Below are 19,772 nucleotides of genomic sequence, written 5' to 3'. Positions count from 1 at the left end.
ATTTATTAAGTAGAAAAGAGCCTTCCATTTCTGTTTCCTCATTGTCACTTTCTGTCCCTCTTGCAGATGGCCAACGTCCAAAAAGAGCAGGTGGAGCAGCAGAAAGCCCTCATGCAACAGTCCTTCCTCCAGGACAAAGAAATTTTACTGAAGAAAGACAAAGAAATGGAGGAAGCTAAGAAGAAACTGGAGAAACAGCTAGAGGATGAAATTAAAAAGGCCAAAGCTCTCAAAGACGAACAAGAACGCCAGAGAAAGATGATGGAGGAGGAGCAGAAAAAACTACAGGCTGTTTTAGATGCAGCCCTCAAAAAGCAAAAAGAGGCTGAGGCGGAGATGAACAATAAACAGAAAGAAATGCAAGTTATCGATAAGAAGAGACTGGAGCAGGAGAAACTTCTGGAAGCAGAAAACAAAAAGCTCAGAGAAAGACTTCAAAGCTTGGAAGGTGCTGCTGCTGCTGCAAAACCAACCACAACTGTGACTAAAGAGATTGAAGTTCAGACCGATAAAGTACAGGGAGAGCAGCAGCAACTTGTAACCATGACAACAGTCACAACAACCAAGAAAGTGTTCAATGGTTCAGTTGAAGTGGATGGAGAGAAGAAAGATAAAGAATCTCCTCTTGCTTTTGATGGTATAAGAGAGAAGGTACCTGCTGAGAGATTGCACGAGATTGGTGTCCTAAGCAAAAAGGAGTTTGACAAGTTGAAAAAGGGCAAAGCGACCGTGCAAGATCTTTCCAACACAGATAAAGTAAAGACTTGTCTCAAAGGCCAGGGGATAATTGGTGGTCTCGTAACTCCAGATAAAGAGAAGATTAGTGTTTACCAAGCCATGACGGAAAACAAGATTGAACCCGATACAGCTACAATGCTACTTGAAGCTCAAGCCGCCACTGGGTTCATGGTTGACCCGGCAAAAAATAGACTTCTAACGGTGGATGAGGCTGTAAAAGAAGAGGTGATTGGTCCTGAACTGCATGACAAGATGTTGTCAGCAGAAAGAGCTGCAACTGGATTTAGGGATCCTTTCACCGGAGCCAAAATCTCACTGTATGAAGCTATGAAGAAGGGGTTAATTGAAAAAGAGCCAGCAACAAAATATCTAGATGTTCAACTTGCAACTGGCGGTATCATCGACCCAGTTAACAGTCATAGAGTGCCACTACAGATAGCATACAAGCAAGGACAATTTGATCCAGATTTAAACAAGAAACTCACTGATCCTAGTGACGATTGCAAGCTGTTCATTGACCCAAGCACACAAGAACAGCTAACTTACAAACAACTGCTTGAAAGATGTTCAAAGGATGCAGAAACTGGTTTGTTGATTTTGCCAGTAACGGAGAAAGCAGCTCAAACTGATGGGACATTCACAGATGCAGAGACAAAAGAGATGCTTAGTAAATCAAAATTGGATGTGCCTTTTGGAAGATTCAAGGGCAAAAATGTTACCATCTGGGAAATTATCAATTCAGAATATTTTACTGAAGACCAAAGAAAAGATCTAATTCGCCAATACAAAACTGGCAAGATCACTGTTGAGAAAATTATCAAAATTGTCATCACTGTTGTTGAGGATAAGGAGAAAAATAAAGATAATGTCTTCAATGGCTTGAGATCTGCAGTTTCTGCCAATGAGCTACTTGAGTCCAAAGTTATCAATAAAGACCTATTCAATAAACTTAGCAATGGCAAAGTTACTGTTAAGGAGATTGCCGACATGGATCAAGTGAAGAAGGCATTGCAAGGGACACCAAGTATCGCTGGATTGCTGAACGAACCAACAAAAGAGAAAATGCCATTCTATCAAGCCATGAAGAAAGATTTACTATCCCCAGAAACTGCTTTGAACTTCCTGGAAGCGCAAGCTGCTACTGGATTTATCATTGACCCAGTTAAAAACGAAAGGGTTCCAGTAGATGAGGCAGTTAAGTCTGGGCTAGTTGGACCAGAGTTGCATGAGCGACTACTTTCTGCTGAGAGGGCTGTTAGTGGCTACCAAGATCCATATTCTGGTAAAAAGATATCACTGTTTGAAGCCATGAAAAAGGGTCTTGTGAAGAAAGATCAGGGCATTCGTCTACTGGAAGCACAATTTGCAACAGGAGGAATTGTCGACCCAGTAAAAAGCTATCGTATCCCTCACGACCTTGCATTCAAGCGTGGATACCTTGATGAAGAAACAAGCAAGAGTCTTAACAAGGAAAGTGAAGAAACAAAAGTCTATTGCGATCCTAATACACAAGAAGATGCTACCTATCAACAACTTATTAGCAAATGCATCACAGACAAAGAGACAGGACTGCCCTTGCTTGCATTGTCAAAGAAGGCACCAAAACCGAAGGAAGAAAAACAGCTAACGGAAGCTAAGGCTAAAGAAGCTATGCAGAAAACAATGGAGCTTGACTATGGGCCATTCAAAGGTAGAAAAGTTACAATTTGGGAGATAATACATTCTGAGTACATAACAGAAGAGCAAAGGATTGAGTTGATCAGACAATATCGAACAGGGCATGTCACAATTGAAAAGTTCATCAAGATTGTTATTACGATGGTGGATGAGAGAGAAGACAAGAAGAAAGAAGAAGCTCCATTTGAAGGCCTTCGGGCCCCAGTTTCTGCCAATTCCCTGCTAGATTCAAACGTCATTGACAAAGCTACATTTGACAAGCTCCAACAAGGTAAAATCACACCTAAACAAGTTGGCGAGAGTGATGCAGTTAAGAAATATCTGAAAGGAACAGACCTAATTGATGGTGTTGTCATGGGAGATGAAAAGATGAGTATTTATCAGGCACTGAAAAAGAACATTTTACAGCCAAAGACAGCTATGGCACTATTGGAAGCACAAGCTGGTACTGGTTTTATAAGTGATCCAGTGAAAAATCAGAAACACACAGTGGACGAAGCTGTTAAGGCTGGAGTTGTTGGACCAGAACTTCATGAAAAGCTGCTATTGGCTGAAAAAGCAGTGACTGGATATAAAGATCCATACACAGGCAACAAAATCTCCCTCCTCCAAGCTATGAAGAAGGAGCTTGTTTTGAGAGAACATGCAATTCCCATTCTGGAAGCTCAGTTTTCCACAGGCGGTGTTATTGATCCAATTAGCAGTCATCGTGTCCCTAATGAAGTGGCGATCAAGCGTGGATATTTGAGCAAGCAAATGGTCAAATCATTCAACGAACCTTCGGGAGATGTTAAATGCTTCACTAACCCAGAAACAAATGAAGATGTTACCTACAAGCAATTGTTGGAAAAATGCACAAGAGATCCTACTTCTGGTTTGTGCTATTTGCCAGTGTCCAGAGTAGAAGCTGCACCTGTTGAAAAATCCTACCAGGTTACCGAAGAACAAGCACAAACTGATTTGGCCAATACACAAATTGATATTCCAGGAAAAGGTGCAACAGGGAAAACTATGACCATTTGGGAAGTCATGAATTCAAATATGCTTCCAGATAACGAAAAACAAAGGCTTCTGGAGCAGTATCGCCGAGGCCTAATTACAAAAGAACGAATGCTTATCATCATCATTGAAATTATTGAGCAAAGAGAGGATTTGAAGATTGAACAAGGCATGTCCTGTGACGTTATCAGAAGACGAATTACCATAGAGGAGCTTTACAATGCCAGAATCATTGACTTGAATACATACAACCTTCTGAAGCAAGAAAAAATTACAATTAGAGAAGTTATGGAAAAACCCACAGTTAAACAGTACCTCTTTGGCACAGGTTGTATTGCCGGAATTATGTCAGACATGCCCAAGAGAATCAGCATCTATCAAGCAATGAAAAATGGCCAGATGAAACCAGAAGTTGCTTTGAATCTACTTGAAGCTCAGGCAGCAACTGGATTCATTATAGATCCAATCAAAGATGAATTGCTAACAGTTGACGAAGCGGTACGAAAAGGTTTAGTTGGTCCTGAACTGCATGACAAGCTCCTATCAGCTGAAAGAGCAGTCACTGGCTACAAAGACCCATACAGTGGCAAAGTTATTTCAATTTTCCAAGCAATGAAAAAAGGCCTTATTCTAGAAGACTATGCGCTGAGGCTGTTAGAAGCTCAAAATGCAACAGGCGGATTGGTGGATCCAGAATACTACTTCCGCCTGCCCAATGATGTGGCAATGCAACGTGGTTACATCAATAAAGAGACATTGGACAGAATATCAGAACCTAGTTGTGAAATTAAAGGCTTCATTGATCCAACTACTGATGAAAAACAATCTTACGCTCAATTGCTTAAGAGAAGTAGAATTGATAAAGAAACTGGCATGCGTTTGCTGTCACTGGCTGATCGTGCTTTGCTTTTCAAGGGGCTCAGAAAGCAAATTACAATTGAAGAGTTGCTGCGTTCACAAATCATTGACCAAAAGACATACAATGAACTTTTAGAAGGAACTGTCACTGTTGAGGAAGTTAGTAGAGAGCTCAAAAAGTATCTTGAAGGGACAAGTTGCATTGCTGGTGTTTATGTTGAATCAACCAAAGATCGTCTATCCATTTACCAAGCCATGAAGAAGACTATGATTCGACCTGGTACTGCCTTTGAGCTCCTAGAGGCCCAAGCTGCAACTGGGTATGTGATAGACCCAATCAAAAATCTTAAACTTACCGTCAACGAAGCTGTCAAAATGGGAGTGGTAGGACCAGAATTCAAAGACAAACTACTATCAGCTGAACGTGCAGTAACTGGCTACAGAGACCCCTACTCCGGTAAAGTCATCTCTCTTTTTCAAGCCATGAAAAAGGGGTTGATTCTAAAAGATCATGGTATTCGTTTGCTAGAAGCTCAAATAGCAACTGGAGGTATTATTGACCCACAAGAAAGTCATCGTCTGCCTGTTGAAGCGGCTTATGAACGTGGATTGTTTGACGAAGAAATGAATCAAATCCTTACTGATCCATCAGATGATACAAAAGGCTTTTTTGACCCCAACACAGAGGAAAATCTCACTTATCTTCAGCTCATGGAGAGGTGCATGACAGACCCCGAAACTGGCTTGGCGCTCTTGTTGCTCAAAGAAAAGAAACGTGAAAGGAAGACATCATCAAAGTCTTCTGTTCGTAAGAGACGAGTTGTCATTGTAGATCCAGAGACAGGTAAGGAGATGTCTGTCTATGAAGCCTATCAAAAGGGGTTAATTGACCACCAAACTTACATTGAACTGGCTGAACAAGAGTGCGAATGGGAGGAGATAACCATAACCTCTTCAGATGGAGTCATTAAGTCAATGATTATAGATAGGCGATCAGGAAGACAATATGATATTGATGATGCCATTTCAAGAGGTCTTATTGATAAATCAGCACTGGATCAATACAGAGGTGGTACCCTGTCTATTACCGAATTCGCAGACATGCTTTCTGGAAACATGAGCGGAAATAGATCACGTTCGTCCTCATTTGGATCTTCCTCTTCTTACAATATGAGTCCAATACCATCAATAAAAACACCGGCTACTACATGGAATGACCCTACTGAGGAGACTGGACCAGTGGCAGGCATCTTAGACACAGAGACGCTGGAGAAGGTATCTGTAACTGAGGCGATACATAGAAATCTAGTGGACAATATTACTGGACAAAGATTGCTAGAGGCTCAAGCTTGCACAGGTGGCATCATTGACCCAAATACAGGCGAGAAGTTTTCAGTCACAGATGCAGTGAACAAAGGACTAGTGGATAAAATAATGGTTGACCGCATCACTCTTGCCCAAAAGGCCTACAATGGTTTCGAAGACCCAAGAACAAAAAGCCAAATGTCTGCTGCCCAAGCCTTAAAGAAGGGATGGCTGTATTACGAAGCAGGTCAGAGGTTCCTTGAAGTCCAGTATTTGACAGGTGGATTAATCGAACCAGATGTCACTGGTAGAGTCTCTGTTGATGAGGCCGTGAAGAAAGGAACCTTGGATGCACGCACGGCACAGAAACTCAGAGATGTAAGTGCTTATTCAAAATACCTCACCTGCCCCAAAACGAAACTGAAGATCTCCTACAAAGACGCTATGGAAAGGAGCATGATTGAGGAGGGGACTGGCCTGAGGTTGCTCGAAGCCTCTTCTCAGTCAAGTAAAGGCCTGTACAGTCCCTACAGCATCAGCGGCTCTGGGTCAGCCACCGGGTCCAGATCTGGGTCCAGGACTGGATCTAGGTCAGGGTCTCGACGAGGAAGCTTCGATGCCACAGGGTCTGGCTTCAGTAGCACTTTCTCCTCCGCTCCCTACGGAACATCCTCCTACAGCTCCTCTGCCTATGGCTCATCCACATCTTATGGCTCCCCAAGCTACACCCGCCGCTACTGACGACTGTCACCAGATGCCTAAAACAGTGGAATAAAGACAACCTTTATTCTGCTCTGCATGTAGTTGTTACAAAGATTTAGATTTATTTTATACGCTGAATTATTTTTGGTAGATGTATATTCTTTATTTACTTGTGCTTTCTTATCAGAGATGATTTCATTTAGCAGATGGCATACAAAGAACTGGCTTAAATATGGAACTGTTAAGAGTTATTGTTCATATGACTGGAATTAGTTTTATTTTGATACTTTTTGAAAAAGTGCCCATCTATGAACAAAATCTGGTTGTACAAAATCTGTATATATTTGTGAAATTAGACAATTATTATTATAAAGAAAGATTTATTAGCTACTCTGCAGAGCAGAATTTAGTCCCCATGAAAAATCACATAACTTTATTTTGAAATGCTGAATTCACTGCTGACCATTAAACTCTCAACTCTGGATTATACTGCAGCAAAAAATTCAAAACAAATTCAAACAGCTCCTGGATCCAAAACTCCAAAAAAGTTCAGGCACTGACCGACATTTCAAAAGGTAAATCTAGTGCATTTATTAAAATTTTTAAGTTTGGATTAATCCTCATTGTTCCTGTTTCTGTCCACAGTGTCTTTTCCTCTGCTTCCTGCTCAGATGTCTTCCTGCAATTCTTGGCATTTATTTTAACCAAACCACTGTAAACAGATATTTTATATGAATTTTATTGAAAAGCATGTGCTAAAGTAATATTTGAATCTATTGTTTTTACAATGGACCATTCTAACACTAGCAATTAAAAGACCTTAACCGAGCTTCTGTAAGTGCCTGCAAATACTCCGTATCACTTTAAAGCAGTGTAGTAGCTTAACTTGATGGTGCAGTGGTCCTACTGTAAACTGACTGATGCATGACTGAACGAGCAGCTTCCTAATGTTTTCAGGTTAAAAACATTTGTACTGTCGCTATCACAATCCGTACACAGGGCTAAAACCAATGAATGTTTGTATCTAACTGTGTCCAATTTTAGTGGGACTTCTCATAGACAAGTATTGTACTGTATATTAAAGATACTTAGAGCACTAATGCTGAAAGCCATTCATTAACATTGTTTTGGAAACATTTTTAAGCTTTGCACCAGCTCCAGTATTTGTTCATCCACTACATGTGCATTTATTTTATGCATTTTTTGTTTTACTTGTTTTTAAAGCAATAATTGAAACCATATTATTTTCTGTTCATTTTATTTCTGCTTTGCATGATACACTAACATTTAAGGTGCAGAAACAGAAACATGTTTATGTTTCAGAGGTTTGAAGGAAGTATTTTATTGATGGTTATCAAACCTGAATGGTGTATTTATAAAATGGTGACGAGGAATTTTACTGTAACACCTTATGCTATGTAAATAAACAACTAGGAAATGAACAATTGTCTTATGTTTGTTCTCTTGTTTATCTCCTTTGAGAAATTATGATATGAAGTATATGCTTACCAACATACAGTAGCACTGGGAGTATTAAATACAAAATTAATGAACTAAAGAATTCAACAATATTATTATTATTATCATGAACTGTTATGAAAACAACTAATTTCAAGGGACTTTTATTACTATTGCACTCCAATATGGCCAGTCTTACTCCTATTTTTGTAGTTGTAACATTCTCTATTAGAGCACATTGGTTTATATGTTAGTTTCAAACTTGCTAAAACAATTACACAAATTATTTTGTTTGATGCAAACCATTTCTGTAGCATATAATTAGGGCAACATGCACAAATGATTCCAGTAGTGAAATCTGCCGTCCAGCAGATCTTTAAAGCTAATTAAATAATTATTAATTATACATAAAATTGATTAAAGAAGGTGAGAAACAATCGCTTGATATTGCACCTTTGCCACCAGCTTGTTGATTTTCCATGAATGAAACTATAAATCCCACCCTTTAAAAGTGTCTCCCATGACGATGCACTGGGTCCTAAATAACAGGGACATTTAGGTCCCCAGCTTACCAACACCAAGGATGATGATGGGAAAGTGACAACACAAGAACAAACATCATCAAGTACCACACACGACACGAAGGACCTGCAGAAATTATGGACTTCTCTGGAACCTGGAAAGTCTATGCTGAGGAAAACCTGGAGGAGTTTCTCAAAGCAGTCGGTAAAGTTATGTCATTTTTGCATCATTATAGAAATGACATGGAAAAAATGTGCTAAATGGGAGTTAGACTGACTTAAATTCTGAATATCTTGCTTTCAGTATGTTTGACTAGATGGACTGTATATTGCCAATGTACAAAATAGTAGACAGTTAAAGGTTCACTATGTAACTTGCTTGTCTACATGTAATGTTATACTGTGTGGCATTTTGCATCATTCACCAGTTGACCACCAGGAGAAGTTAAAGGTCAGACTTGTGGAGAACGCATTTTTTCAAGGGGGCAATCAAAATACCTGTAATTAAATAAATGTAAGATAGGCAAAGTTAAATCCCATAGGAACAGTCCAGGCAAAACAATAACATACTTATGGAGAAAAACAGGAGGCAGACCTGTCAGAAAAAGTTACATAGACCACCTTTAATTTGGTGCACTATGTAATGAGAAGTGAAACTACAAGTTGTTGTTTTTTCAAAGTCATACAAACACACATGCATAATAAAGTATGTTTGTAAATTTGAATTCACAACATTCCAACACATTTTGCAGTCTAATGCATTGGTTGATGTGGATGTCTTCATAGGTGCACCTGAGATGGTTGTAAAAATGCGTAAAGAAATTAAGCCAACGATCATAATAGAACAAAATGGCAAAGACTTCACCTACACCATAAAAACTCCAGTTCGCACCACAGTCAACTCCTTCAGCATTGGAAAGGAGTCAGAGATCACTGGACCGGATGGACGCAAGTTTAAGGTGAGTCCAATTTGAAAGGAGATCATGAAATAATAAATGAGAAAAAAGGCTTAAACTCACAGAGGTAATTTACTTAAAGGTGCACTGTATAATTTTTTCTAGAGGAGGATACACCATTTGCTTGTCTCCTTGCAGATGTTATTGCTTTACCAAAAAATGTACACACTATGACTTTAAACTTCTCCGGGGAGACAAGCATGTGGGACAAGGTTGTAGGTCAGATCTGGGGCAAAAAACACAAAATGTAATAAATGATACATAGATATATTATGGAACATTCCAGGCAAAGCAATAACATCATGACATGAGCAGATGGTGGAACCTCCACCAGAAAAGTTACACAGTGTAGTTTAAGTTGGCCTTTGTTAGCAGTGGTAATGACACTAACAGAGGTAGCAGTAGGAAATAGCAAAAAGGTCATAGGTAGTTTTCACGCAATACAATTTAACTACTTAATATAGTGTCTACGTCTTTTCATAATTCATGGGAATACCTCTAAGACAAACAAGAGTATCAGTAGCTACACCCATTTAATAATATGTAGTATATAAAACTAACCATCAGCACATTTATTTTAATACATACTGCCTTTAATATATCTGCCCTTCTTTTTAGTGCACAGTCAAAGAGGAAAATGGGAAACTGATTACAGAATCAGACAAAATCACCTCTGTCCGAGAGATGCAGGGAGAGGATATGGTGGAGGTTAGTACATTTTTCTCACAAAACAGATGTGTTTTTTAATGAAAACTGAACAAATATTTTAACATTTTCTATTTCTTTCTAGAAAGTGACTACAGGCTCTGTAACATTCATCAGCAAAAGTAAACGAGTTTAAACTTTCGTCTGAATTTGAAGTGATGTCAGAAGAAAAAAAAAAAGCCAAATGATTAAAGTGAAACAATAAACAAACATATAAATGTGTAAAGGATTTTTGACCATAGGTCTAAGCTCCCAGGTCTCTAATGGAGAATTTTAAAAGCCCTTTGTAAGGTTGGGATTAAACAATCAAACATATGCTATTACTATTTGATTGTCTTGTTTTACATTAAAATATCTTATTCCTTTCATTGAGAAGAAATATTACTGAGCCACCACTGCAGGAGCCTACCGTTCTGTTGTTGTTATTGACTGTTCAGAAGGGGGCAGTAGTGATCCGCCTTGCTCTTGTCTCTGGTTGATTTATGTGAAGAATCAGTCCTGGGCGCCTCGGCAGTGTGCATGCGCGGTGCATTCTTTAGCTGCAGATTTTCCATTACTAAAATTCTTCTACAGAAAGTCATTTAACTTTCAATTTAGCATTATGCGGCCTCCAAACACCTCTCTGTTTGTCCGGAACATCGCAGATGAGTCCAGGTGAGTGCACAGATGTGACCATTTTTGGAAAAATGCCAAACAGCTCTGCCAAATCTTAGCTTCAGACGGTCTTCTGCGAAGCTAAGCAAAGCGTGTTTGAACCGTTTTAACTACATCAAATACAAAAATCCAAATTCAGTTTTTAAACTACTACAGAATGAACAAACTGTATCTGATAAAATCAGTAAAGGGAGCAGTCGTGTGTTTAGTTGCTTTATCCACGTATAAGTGAATGAGCCGCAGACACGTAGCGTTAATGTTCATGCTAATGCGGCTAATGTTGTCTACGTGGAAGCATCTTTGCTAGCGACGAGTCAAAGCATGATCACACTCAATATGTATCACTACCACAAACGAAGTAATACATTTATCATTCACCTTTCCTGTGAGCACTAACATTAAGGTTATATACATAAAAAAGGATTAAAATAGCAATTTCGGGTGTATTTGTAGGGTGCCTATGTGCCGTTTAAAGGTGCACTATCTAACTTTTATGATGGAAGGTCCGTCACTGCTTCTTTCCATTGAGAAACCAATGCTTTACCAGAAATGTTCCACAGTATGGCATTAAACTTATCCAATGCAATGGAGACACTGTTTACACCACCATGTGAATTACAGGTCAGATTTGTGTTAGGCGACCCTGCTCACAGTAAGTATTTGTATTTCAAAGCTTTTTTGAGCAATAAATCATATGTAATTGATGTAAAAGCCAGATGGACAACTTTAATGCCATACGATGGAATAGTAATACCATCTCCAAGGAGAACAGAAATGTTGCACAGTACATATTGATCCAGATTGGATCAATATTTTCCATGCCTATCGAATGAATCATATGTAAATGTCATAGTTTAGCACAGGTAAGTCTTTTAAACCTTTTGTGTTGTTTATGGACATACTGTAGCAGGTGTTGCCTTTGGGCAGTTGAGTTATATTTGTATTTACGGTGTTCAGGCCTGAGGATTTGCGGCGTGAGTTTGGCCGCTATGGGCCCATAGTAGATGTCTACATCCCTCTTGACTTCTATACACGACAGCCCAGAGGATTTGCATACATTCAATATCCTTTACCAACAAGTCCATATATTTGCAGTGCCTAACAAATACTTCTCTCACCAGGTTTGCCGTTTTGTCTGTTGTCTTTTTGCACATGATTTGATTAAATGTCTAACACACTACTATTTCTCTGTTATTGCTTCAGAAAATGTAAAAGCGTCCAGTTGTGGAGCGGCCACAAAGAGTTACAAAGACCCATTAGCTGTATTAGCCGTAAAGACAAAGAGGCCAAAGGAGCAAAAGAGAGAGGGTGAAAGTTTGAAAGACAAAGAAAAGAAAGTAAAGCATGAAGAGGAAAAGGGGATCGGAGACAAGGCTTGGAAAAGGTTTAAGACGAGAAAGCAGGAAGTCTGTCTGCAAGTCGATTAAAGGGTTAAAGATCAAGATGAAGTCAAAGTCAAGTCAAGGTAACAAGTCTGTATTGTTTTGTATCCTCCCAAAACGATTTGACACCAAAATCAGCTGTCCCTCTTATATCCAAGACACTGTCCTTTTAATCAAAACTAATTATCAATCTGAACTGTTTTGATTTGCTCATTTGTCAATTTTCTGAAGTATATGGAACAGCTTGCTTCTTCTAATCTCTGCAGAAAGCAGTGTGTTAACACTGTTGTCTTAAGTTACAAACTCGCACGCATGACAAAGGCTGCTAAAACTACTGAACATAATTTTGACTAAATGTAGCTTATGAAGTAATTTTGACAAACTTAATTCATTGTTTAAATAATTCAGGAGTTAATTAATATTATGTGACCTCACCCACGCCACAAAACCCTTAACTCAGCAGCACATTTGAAGACGTGCGCGACGCGGAGGATGCTCTCCACAGTCTGGACAGGAAGTGGGTCTGTGGCCGACAGATCGAGATCCAGTTTGCCCAGGGTGATCGAAAGAGTGCGTATTTAAATTTATTTATACACACATGCATAAAGGTCTGTGTCACTGACTGCTGCTCTGTTTACAGCACCAAACCAGATGAAGTCGAAGGAGCGGCGATCTCCAGGGGGGCGGTCTCCAGGACGATCCTCTCGCTATGATGATTATGATAGAGACAGTCGCCGTCGGCGATCACGTAGTCGTAGCTATGAGCGCTATCGCTCCCGCAGCCCTTCGTATGACCGCCACCGCCGGCGCTCCCCCAGCCCCCGAGAGTGAGTCTTCTGCCAGAACAGTCTCCACTTAATTTGTGTATTAAACTATATAGATAAGATGACTAAATAATGACTTGTTTTTTATTCAGATCTCACCGAAGACGAAGGAGCAGAAGTCATGAAGATGGCGGGTAAGAAACACATTTCTTTAAAACAACCTTCACCTGTTACAGCAGAACATCCAGGATCGACGTAACTGGGATTTTAACATGGTTCTTTCCCCTCTGTCCCTCTCCTGTGCTCAGATACAGACAGAGGCCTCGCCGTGAGTCCCGTGCCCGTTCCCGTTCTCGCTCACGCTCTGCTACGCCCAGAGAGGAGCCTCCAGCGGCACCTCACTTTGAAGAGGAGCCGCGGCACAGATACTCGCGCTCACACTCACGCTCTGCTTCCAGATCTCGCTCTCGCTCTCGATCCTGGGCCGGACGCAAATCTGGAGGCCGTTAAGAGAAGGAGGGCGTGAGGAGAGTTTTTGACATGAATGTATCGTCCCATGAACCATTTGTAAAAAGCTTGTCACGTCTAACGATAAGTGCTGTTGCTTGGTTTTATACAGTTGTTTGTGTTAAGTACTATTCTCACAAAGAGTGTTTTTTTTGTTTTTTTTTGTAGTACTTGGTTTCATAAACCCTATGCATCATTTGCTAAAGAAAATCAGTATTTTTTAACCTATTGATAGTTTGACAAACCATTCCAGTGTCGAGTTTGGAACCTACATTTGTTATGCTGGCTGTTTTTTCAGAGCTGTTGGAATTCTGTTGGGTGTGTAAGCAAGTAAAGAGTCAAACTTGTGTTAAGCTTTGCATGTACATTATCTTTTAAGCCTTGTTAAAGCCGAGGAGCAGCCCAGTAGTTTGTAAATATGTTGAGAGTATTGGATGGCAAAAAGGCGACAGTTGACCAGTTCATCTCTAAAGAAACTAATCCGATAGCCTTTACAGAATGCTCTCCTTAAAAGGGAAGCCAGAAATGTTTTTGAGTTGATTTGGAAAAGAAATGCTTTGAGGTTTTTGACTTTGAAATGTGTGGAAAAAGCTGCTATGGATGTCTTTTTTAAGTGTTCATCATCAGACAGTGACTTACCTGAATTTCTGTTGGTGTATTTTTTTGTCAAATTGGACCTTTTCAAAGTGTGGTTTTGTCTTTAAAGTCCCAAATGAGGAAGAGGTAATTGTGGTTTACATGACTGTTTTCACAACTGTTGTCACTTGCATGTTTTAGCCTTGAATCTTCTTTGTCTACTAGAAAATCTGTTATTTTTGAGTAATAAACCAGTACGAAGGCTGTCCTTGGCTACATGTTTTATTTTTTTTACTTTTTTGTTTTTTGAGTTACAAGATATTTTTTGATGTATGTGTAAATGTTATGCTTCTCTTGTGTGCATAACATTTTTTGATATTTTTTTGACTGGGTCAAACTAACTGATAATTGAATCAAAGGGAACCTAATTTCAGTACCACAATAAGATATGCCTTTATTAGTCCCACAGTGGGGAAATTCCAATGTTTAGAACCAAAGCTTAAGATATTTTAATTTTAGTCTGGTTTTAGAATAATTGATTTTTGTAAAATTTTTTGGTAAATTCAGTCATGCTTTATAAACCATTTTGCTCAAATAAATAGATTTAAGATTGTACGTTGTGGTACTTAAAACATATATTTTTTTGCTGATAAGGTTTGATAATATGAACAAAAGGCCTTGTATCCAGACACACACATTGATTTTTGTAAATGGAACATGGTGCAGTGGTGGACATGTTAAATTAGAGCCACAGTGAGGCATCAGTCAGGCGTGAAATCGGACGTGTCCCATCAATAATTATAGAACAAATGTATTAAACAGACACAAATCAGTAGAGGCATGGTGATAATCAAGCACATCACACATAAAAGAAAGTCCACCTAACCTAATAGTTTATTTTTTACAAGGGTTCCTTAGTTGCAAATTTCACAAAAGGTGGCGTAGTAGTTTATTTTCACTGTTTTGTTGGTTATAGTGTGTTGTCTGACCGCAGTATGAAACAATTAAAATGCAATAAAGTGGCTCTAAGGACTCACTACCTTGTTTGTAGGAGACAGTATAAAAGGCATATAGATCTAAACTGTTCTGTTCTGTTTTGGTTATTACTCAGGCCATCTTTGCATTAATTTGTGTGATATTTACTAATAATTGGCAGTCAATTTTACATACATTTATTTTAGTACAACATGAAAATGAAACCTAGAAAGATGGTATGTTTTTTGGCCTTAGAATGTATTTTGGGAATAAATATGCATATAGCTTTTAGGTACAGGGATATCTGATTTCTGGAATTTGAAAGAGTTACATTCAATGTGAGTAATCAGATTTTTTTTCAGATTTTTCTCGTCTCCAGGTTTTGACAAGCAAAATTGTGCAAAAAAGGCACATTAATGTGACACAAATTAAAGAAAAAATGCTAAAGATTGAAAGTTATTTCAAAATTCTTTGTACTTTGTCTTCTAAATATGACTCTAAAAATTCACTAATTAACTGACACATGTTACCAGTTGCTTTTGATGATCAGAACAAAAACAGATCTAATTATTGGATTATCTGATTATTCTAGTTCTGTTGTAATTCTAGAATAAATTAATGTGCCCTGACACCTCTTGTTTACAAAGTTCATCCCAGCACAGGGTCCCGTGGGTTCAACATGAGAGAGTCGAGCCAATACTGAGAGGTGTTACCTCTAATGACAGGACATCCCATTCACAGTGCCCGCTGCAGGGATATGCTACTAGAGCCATGCAACAATATCGACCTCAGCCCACAGAATCTACTCTACACTCAACAGTCCTCATCCAAACTAAAAGCAACAGGGTATTTACATTTTGGATTAAAATGGTTTAAATTAAAAGCGAATTTAGGATGCAATGCCTTGTCAATGGAGGAGGCCCGTAATATCTAAGATGAGAGGTAAGTGCCCAGAATATATTTAGATCAGTTTTTATTTTAAGCATCTACGGGTTTCAGCTTCCTGTTTATAGTAGAATATTATTATAAAGTATTGCTATGGCAACAGCATGCTAAGTCTTCATTGTTTAGAAACTCATGAATAGCTTTAAAAATTGAAAATATAAAGCAATGTTAACTTAGGTTTTTGTGTCTGCAGTCCATAAAATACTGATATATTTAGATTTTTCTTAATAAAATAGCCTGCCAGATTTTGGTTAAATTATTTCATTGCAAAGTAAAAATAACAGTCAATTGAAGCCTGTAATTGTTACTATAGCACAAAATAGATTTCTGTACTCCATTGTAAAACAGCACAAAATATGCAAATTTGTGCTCTTCTATCACTGATGAAAATGTTACTTAATGTTAGTAGACTTTATTCAATGTAAGGATGTGGTCAAAGTTACATAGAGGAGCATCTGATTAGTTGGGTACACTTAACTTGCAATCCATTATTGTGCAAAACCTAATTGTGTTAACTCAACTAGTGATTTTTAAATTGCCTGTACACAAAAATATTTCAGCAACACACTGGCCACTATCAAGTGTCTCCCATCTACCTATGACAATTTCATTTTTTTTAATGCAAGAAGATACTTGTAACCCAAAGGCAATATGCAGAACATAAATGAATGAATGTAACTATCATTCACAACAACCATTTTCTTTCTTACAGACCTCTGCTAAAGTAAAGTGAACCATGGGAGACTGGAACTTCCTTGGGGGGATTTTGGAGGAGGTCCATATCCACTCCACTATGGTTGGAAAGATATGGCTGACTATCCTGTTCATATTTCGGATGCTGGTTTTGGGCGTTGCAGCTGAAGACGTGTGGAATGACGAACAATCTGATTTCATTTGCAACACAGACCAACCTGGATGTCGAAATGTCTGCTACGACCAAGCATTCCCCATCTCCCTCATTCGCTACTGGGTCCTTCAAGTGATTTTTGTGTCTTCTCCATCATTGGTTTACATGGGGCACGCTATATATCAGCTTCGTGCATTGGAAAAAGAACGTCACTGCAAGAAAGTAGCTCTAAAACGTGAGTTAGAAGCTGTGGATGGTGAATTGGTAGAGGTTAGAAGGCGAATTGAGAAAGAAATGAGACAATTGGAGCAGAGCAAACTCAATAAAGCTCCATTACGGGGGTCTCTACTTTGTACATATGTTGCGCATATTGTAACCAGGTCAATTGTAGAGGTAAGCTTCATGACTGGACAATACATTCTCTATGGGCATCGCCTAAGTCCGCTTTACAAGTGCGAACGAGAGCCCTGTCCCAATGTAGTGGACTGCTTTGTCTCTAGACCAACGGAGAAGACAGTTTTTATGATGTTTATGCAAGTGATCGCTTGCATTTCGTTGTTTTTAAGCCTCCTTGAGATCATGCACTTGGGTTACAAGCGGGTAAAGAACCTAATTTTGGACTTCTATCCGCATTTGAAAGATGATTTCGATGATTACTATGACAGCAAGTCCAAGAAAAATTCGGTGGTGCATCAAGTTTGCACTGGGACATCGGTGGCCCGGAAGACTACCATGCCATCAGCTCCGAGCGGGTATACGCTGTTACTAGAAAAGCAAGGCAACGGCCCGAACTACCCGCTTCTGAGTGGGTCATCTGCTTTTGTGCCAATTCAAGGCGATATTGGTATAAAACTTGATATCCATAAGGAAGGCAAAGAGACTGTCCCTTGTCCAACTGAACCAAATAGCAACTCGAATAACACAAGCAGTGAGACTAGGTCCCCTTCTGGTGACAAACTGGATGATCCCGAAGAAGGGTTATCATCCCAACATGAGAATATGGACCTTCCAAGATCAGAGTACCCTACACTTCCAGTGACAGAGGCACCAACAAGTTTGCTAAGAAAATCCCGTAGACTAAGTCCGCCTTGGCACTGCTCCACTGTAGTAGAGGGAACTGGTTCGGATAGTGGCGATTCCTATCATGGGAATAACAACAGTATGAAGTTAAGAAGCGTGGGACCAAGGGCAAGGCTGGTATCCAAATCAGAGCAGAGCAAAAGGTCCCAAAGCAGGTCCCAAAGTCCGGATTCTGCCGGGGAGTTGAGTTCAGTGTCCCGGCATTCGAGGGAGAGTAACAGCCCCACGGCCTCATCTCCAAATCGAAGAGTGTCCGCAACGAGTAGTGCGAGCAGCAGACGAGCACCTACTGATCTGCAGATATAAACTAGACACAGGCAAGATGAGCTTTCAAAGTTAGAGATAATAAAAGCACCGATCGGACATGACAGTATGACCACAGACAAGAGGATCCTCACATCATCATGGAACATTTTACATGAGGGACTAATGGCACTGTTTCCTCAAAGTTATGTGTTAGGAGTAGAAAAGTCACAATAAGGTGGCTGGTGTTAAAGTAGTATTGTGTTATATTTCTGGTGGTGGGGAACACCATCTGCCTTGCTCTATGGAGATAGAAAGTTAAAGCAAACCTTGCAATAAACATATCCATGGAGATAAAGAGGTGGTGTGCCCACCACTAGGCCAAGTCAGGTCTGTGGAACGACAAGCAAGTAAGGAACAAAACAAATACAATGCAATGGGGTCATCATAAGGTGGTGCCTGATTAGTATATTCAAAGCAAATCTTTGGTTGACAAAGATTCCAGATGAGCCTTATTAAATTAATATGAAAAGTACTTTGACAATCTAATTTTTCATTTCCCTATGCATCCCGTGGCTGCAACAGGTCATAGAGACAGGTAATGATTTGTTTTCAAAGATTAGAAGATGGATGGAAAAAGAAAAAATTGATCTATAAATGTAACTGGTTATGTAACCATCCAGTTGTTCAGCATTAGGAACAAGGCATTTGCTTTACATTACACTTGGAGAGGGAGTGAAACATGGAGCTTTGAAGGTAGATTTTGGGTCTCTGATGCATAGTAAATCTAAAAATATATCTTTGTATGAAATGGTTTGGCCTTAATTTTGAAAAAGCAAAACAAAATTGAATGCCTAAACATTACATGAGGTATTTTATCAATTTTAAAATGTTTTAAAGTTGACATTTTATAATTCCTGAATATGTGTCCATAAACTCTTGTAATAGTAAGTGGCTGAATTTAGATGTGATGTTGGACCAATGATCATACCAAATCCTGGGGAAAAAAAGGATTTATTTTGAGAAGGTAGGTGTAGCATCATGTTAAATAACAAAAGAATCAGTGTTTTGTGTTCACTGTACATCCATAATTACATGATAAACAAAGAGGCAATACAAAAATACTACAATCTTTTTCTTTCTTTTTCCTCCATTACACCTCTCTCCTCTATTCAGCTGCTCCCTCATCAGGCGCTGGCTCATACTGCATCAGCTGTGGCACAAAAACACAAAACATCAGTGGATTAGTCCTTTGTATGTTTATAAATTGTTAGTTCACTTACCTCACAGTTCACAATATTAGATACAATATTCATTTTGATTTTGTGGGCACAAGAGAAAAATATATTGTAGAAATCCTTTTAGAAACAAATGTACTGGATGCAAAAAATTTGACTTCATGTTAATAAAGTGATCATATTGGCTGCTTTATATGTAATTCACCCTGCTTTTTTAACGATGTCAGTGCATCAAAAACATTGGCCCTTTTTCAAGAAGCAGGTTTAAGCCAAACTCAGACTTTGTTAACTCTAAAAAGAGGTCAGCTAAGGTTTTAGGTTATCTCTCTTTGAGAAACAGAAAACTCTTGAGTCAGTCACAATGGTAACTGTTAACCTAACCTGATCCAGAGCAGGTTTTATTCCTCTAACCCTGAGTTTAACCAGAGTCTGCTCCTGAAGGAGAGCTCTGATTGGACAGTCACTGCTCCTGGGATCCATTGGTAAAATCTTGTGTTCTCTGCTAAACTCAAGGTTATCTCTAAGTTTTCTAACTCTGCTCCAAACCTGTTTAGTGAAACAGACAATGCTGAGTTTGTCTCGATGGAGGTTAACCCGGAGTAAACTCTTCAACCCAAGGTTTACTGGATCTTCTTTGTGAAA

At 39.1% G+C, this 19,772-nt stretch overlaps 5 protein-coding genes across 29 annotated transcripts in view; 4 read left to right on the top strand and 1 right to left on the bottom strand.

Annotated features, from left to right (window-relative positions):
- The window catches only part of pleca (plectin a), a 113,337-nt gene extending 105,924 nt beyond the window's left edge, over window positions 1-7,413 (top strand). For all 22 annotated transcript variants that reach the window (XM_055225441.1, XM_055225447.1, XM_055225449.1 and 19 more), the window contains 2 exons: window positions 67-6,854; window positions 6,925-7,413. In XM_055225441.1, coding sequence (XP_055081416.1) covers window positions 67-6,318 — 6,252 coding nt within the window. In that variant the 3' untranslated portion in view covers window positions 6,319-6,854; window positions 6,925-7,413. The remainder of the gene's footprint in view (window positions 1-66; window positions 6,855-6,924) is intronic.
- Window positions 7,414-8,396: 983 nt separating this feature from the next.
- Window positions 8,397-10,055, top strand: LOC117379095 (fatty acid-binding protein, liver-like). Its single transcript, XM_033975809.1, has 4 exons — window positions 8,397-8,463; window positions 9,045-9,217; window positions 9,833-9,922; window positions 10,005-10,055. Exons 1-4 carry the CDS (start codon window positions 8,397-8,399, stop codon window positions 10,053-10,055), a joined length of 381 nt encoding a protein of 126 aa, XP_033831700.1.
- Window positions 10,056-10,428: 373 nt separating this feature from the next.
- On the top strand, window positions 10,429-14,059 carry LOC117378615 (serine/arginine-rich splicing factor 10-like). 2 transcript variants are annotated; one of them, XM_055225326.1, is made up of 6 exons: window positions 10,429-10,573; window positions 11,777-12,059; window positions 12,430-12,525; window positions 12,596-12,782; window positions 12,872-12,913; window positions 13,028-14,059. In XM_055225326.1, exons 2-6 carry the CDS (start codon window positions 11,918-11,920, stop codon window positions 13,227-13,229), a joined length of 669 nt encoding a protein of 222 aa, XP_055081301.1. In that variant the 5' UTR covers window positions 10,429-10,573; window positions 11,777-11,917; the 3' UTR covers window positions 13,230-14,059. The 2 variants fall into 2 exon arrangements, with proteins under 2 accessions (XP_055081301.1, XP_055081300.1); XM_055225325.1 differs by lacking the exon at window positions 11,777-12,059 and adding an exon at window positions 11,531-11,637 and having other exon boundaries at window positions 12,424-12,525.
- Window positions 14,060-16,449: 2,390 nt separating this feature from the next.
- LOC117379094 (gap junction alpha-9 protein-like) lies at window positions 16,450-17,956 on the top strand. 2 transcript variants are annotated; one of them, XM_055225324.1, is made up of 2 exons: window positions 16,453-17,735; window positions 17,793-17,956. In XM_055225324.1, exons 1-2 carry the CDS (start codon window positions 16,459-16,461, stop codon window positions 17,953-17,955), a joined length of 1,440 nt encoding a protein of 479 aa, XP_055081299.1. In that variant the 5' UTR covers window positions 16,453-16,458; the 3' UTR covers window position 17,956. The 2 variants fall into 2 exon arrangements, with proteins under 2 accessions (XP_033831699.1, XP_055081299.1); XM_033975808.2 differs by having other exon boundaries at window positions 16,450-17,956.
- Window positions 17,957-18,892: 936 nt separating this feature from the next.
- Window positions 18,893-19,772, bottom strand: part of LOC117378616 (c-Myc-binding protein) — a 54,772-nt gene continuing 53,892 nt past the window's right edge. For both annotated transcript variants that reach the window (XM_055225203.1, XM_033975256.2), the window contains one exon: window positions 18,893-19,105. In XM_055225203.1, coding sequence (XP_055081178.1) covers window positions 19,061-19,105 — 45 coding nt within the window. In that variant the 3' untranslated portion in view covers window positions 18,893-19,060. The remainder of the gene's footprint in view (window positions 19,106-19,772) is intronic.

The sequence above is a fragment of the Periophthalmus magnuspinnatus genome, chromosome 11 (genome assembly GCF_009829125.3).
Source record: "Periophthalmus magnuspinnatus isolate fPerMag1 chromosome 11, fPerMag1.2.pri, whole genome shotgun sequence".
NCBI lineage: Eukaryota > Metazoa > Chordata > Actinopteri > Gobiiformes > Gobiidae > Periophthalmus > Periophthalmus magnuspinnatus.
Note: the sequence above shows the minus strand (reverse complement) of the source record. Positions and strands in the feature narration are given on the sequence as shown.

What these genes read in the sequence shown, in the direction of transcription:
- LOC117379095 (XM_033975809.1), top strand. Translation starts at nt 8,397, where the DNA reads ATGGACTTCTCTGGAACCTGGAAAGTCTATGCTGAGGAAAACCTGGAG. An exon ending in GGAGTTTCTCAAAGCAGTCG is followed by an intron (nt 8,464 to 9,044) that starts GTAAAGTTATGT and finishes ATGTCTTCATAG; the next exon opens with GTGCACCTGAGATGGTTGTA. An exon ending in AGGGAGAGGATATGGTGGAG is followed by an intron (nt 9,923 to 10,004) that starts GTTAGTACATTT and finishes ATTTCTTTCTAG; the next exon opens with AAAGTGACTACAGGCTCTGT.
- LOC117378615 (XM_055225325.1), top strand. Translation starts at nt 10,521, where the DNA reads ATGCGGCCTCCAAACACCTCTCTGTTTGTCCGGAACATCGCAGATGAG. An exon ending in AACATCGCAGATGAGTCCAG is followed by an intron (nt 10,574 to 11,530) that starts GTGAGTGCACAG and finishes TACGGTGTTCAG; the next exon opens with GCCTGAGGATTTGCGGCGTG. An exon ending in AGGATTTGCATACATTCAAT is followed by an intron (nt 11,638 to 12,423) that starts ATCCTTTACCAA and finishes TCAGCAGCACAT; the next exon opens with TTGAAGACGTGCGCGACGCG.
- LOC117379094 (XM_033975808.2), top strand. Translation starts at nt 16,459, where the DNA reads ATGGGAGACTGGAACTTCCTTGGGGGGATTTTGGAGGAGGTCCATATC.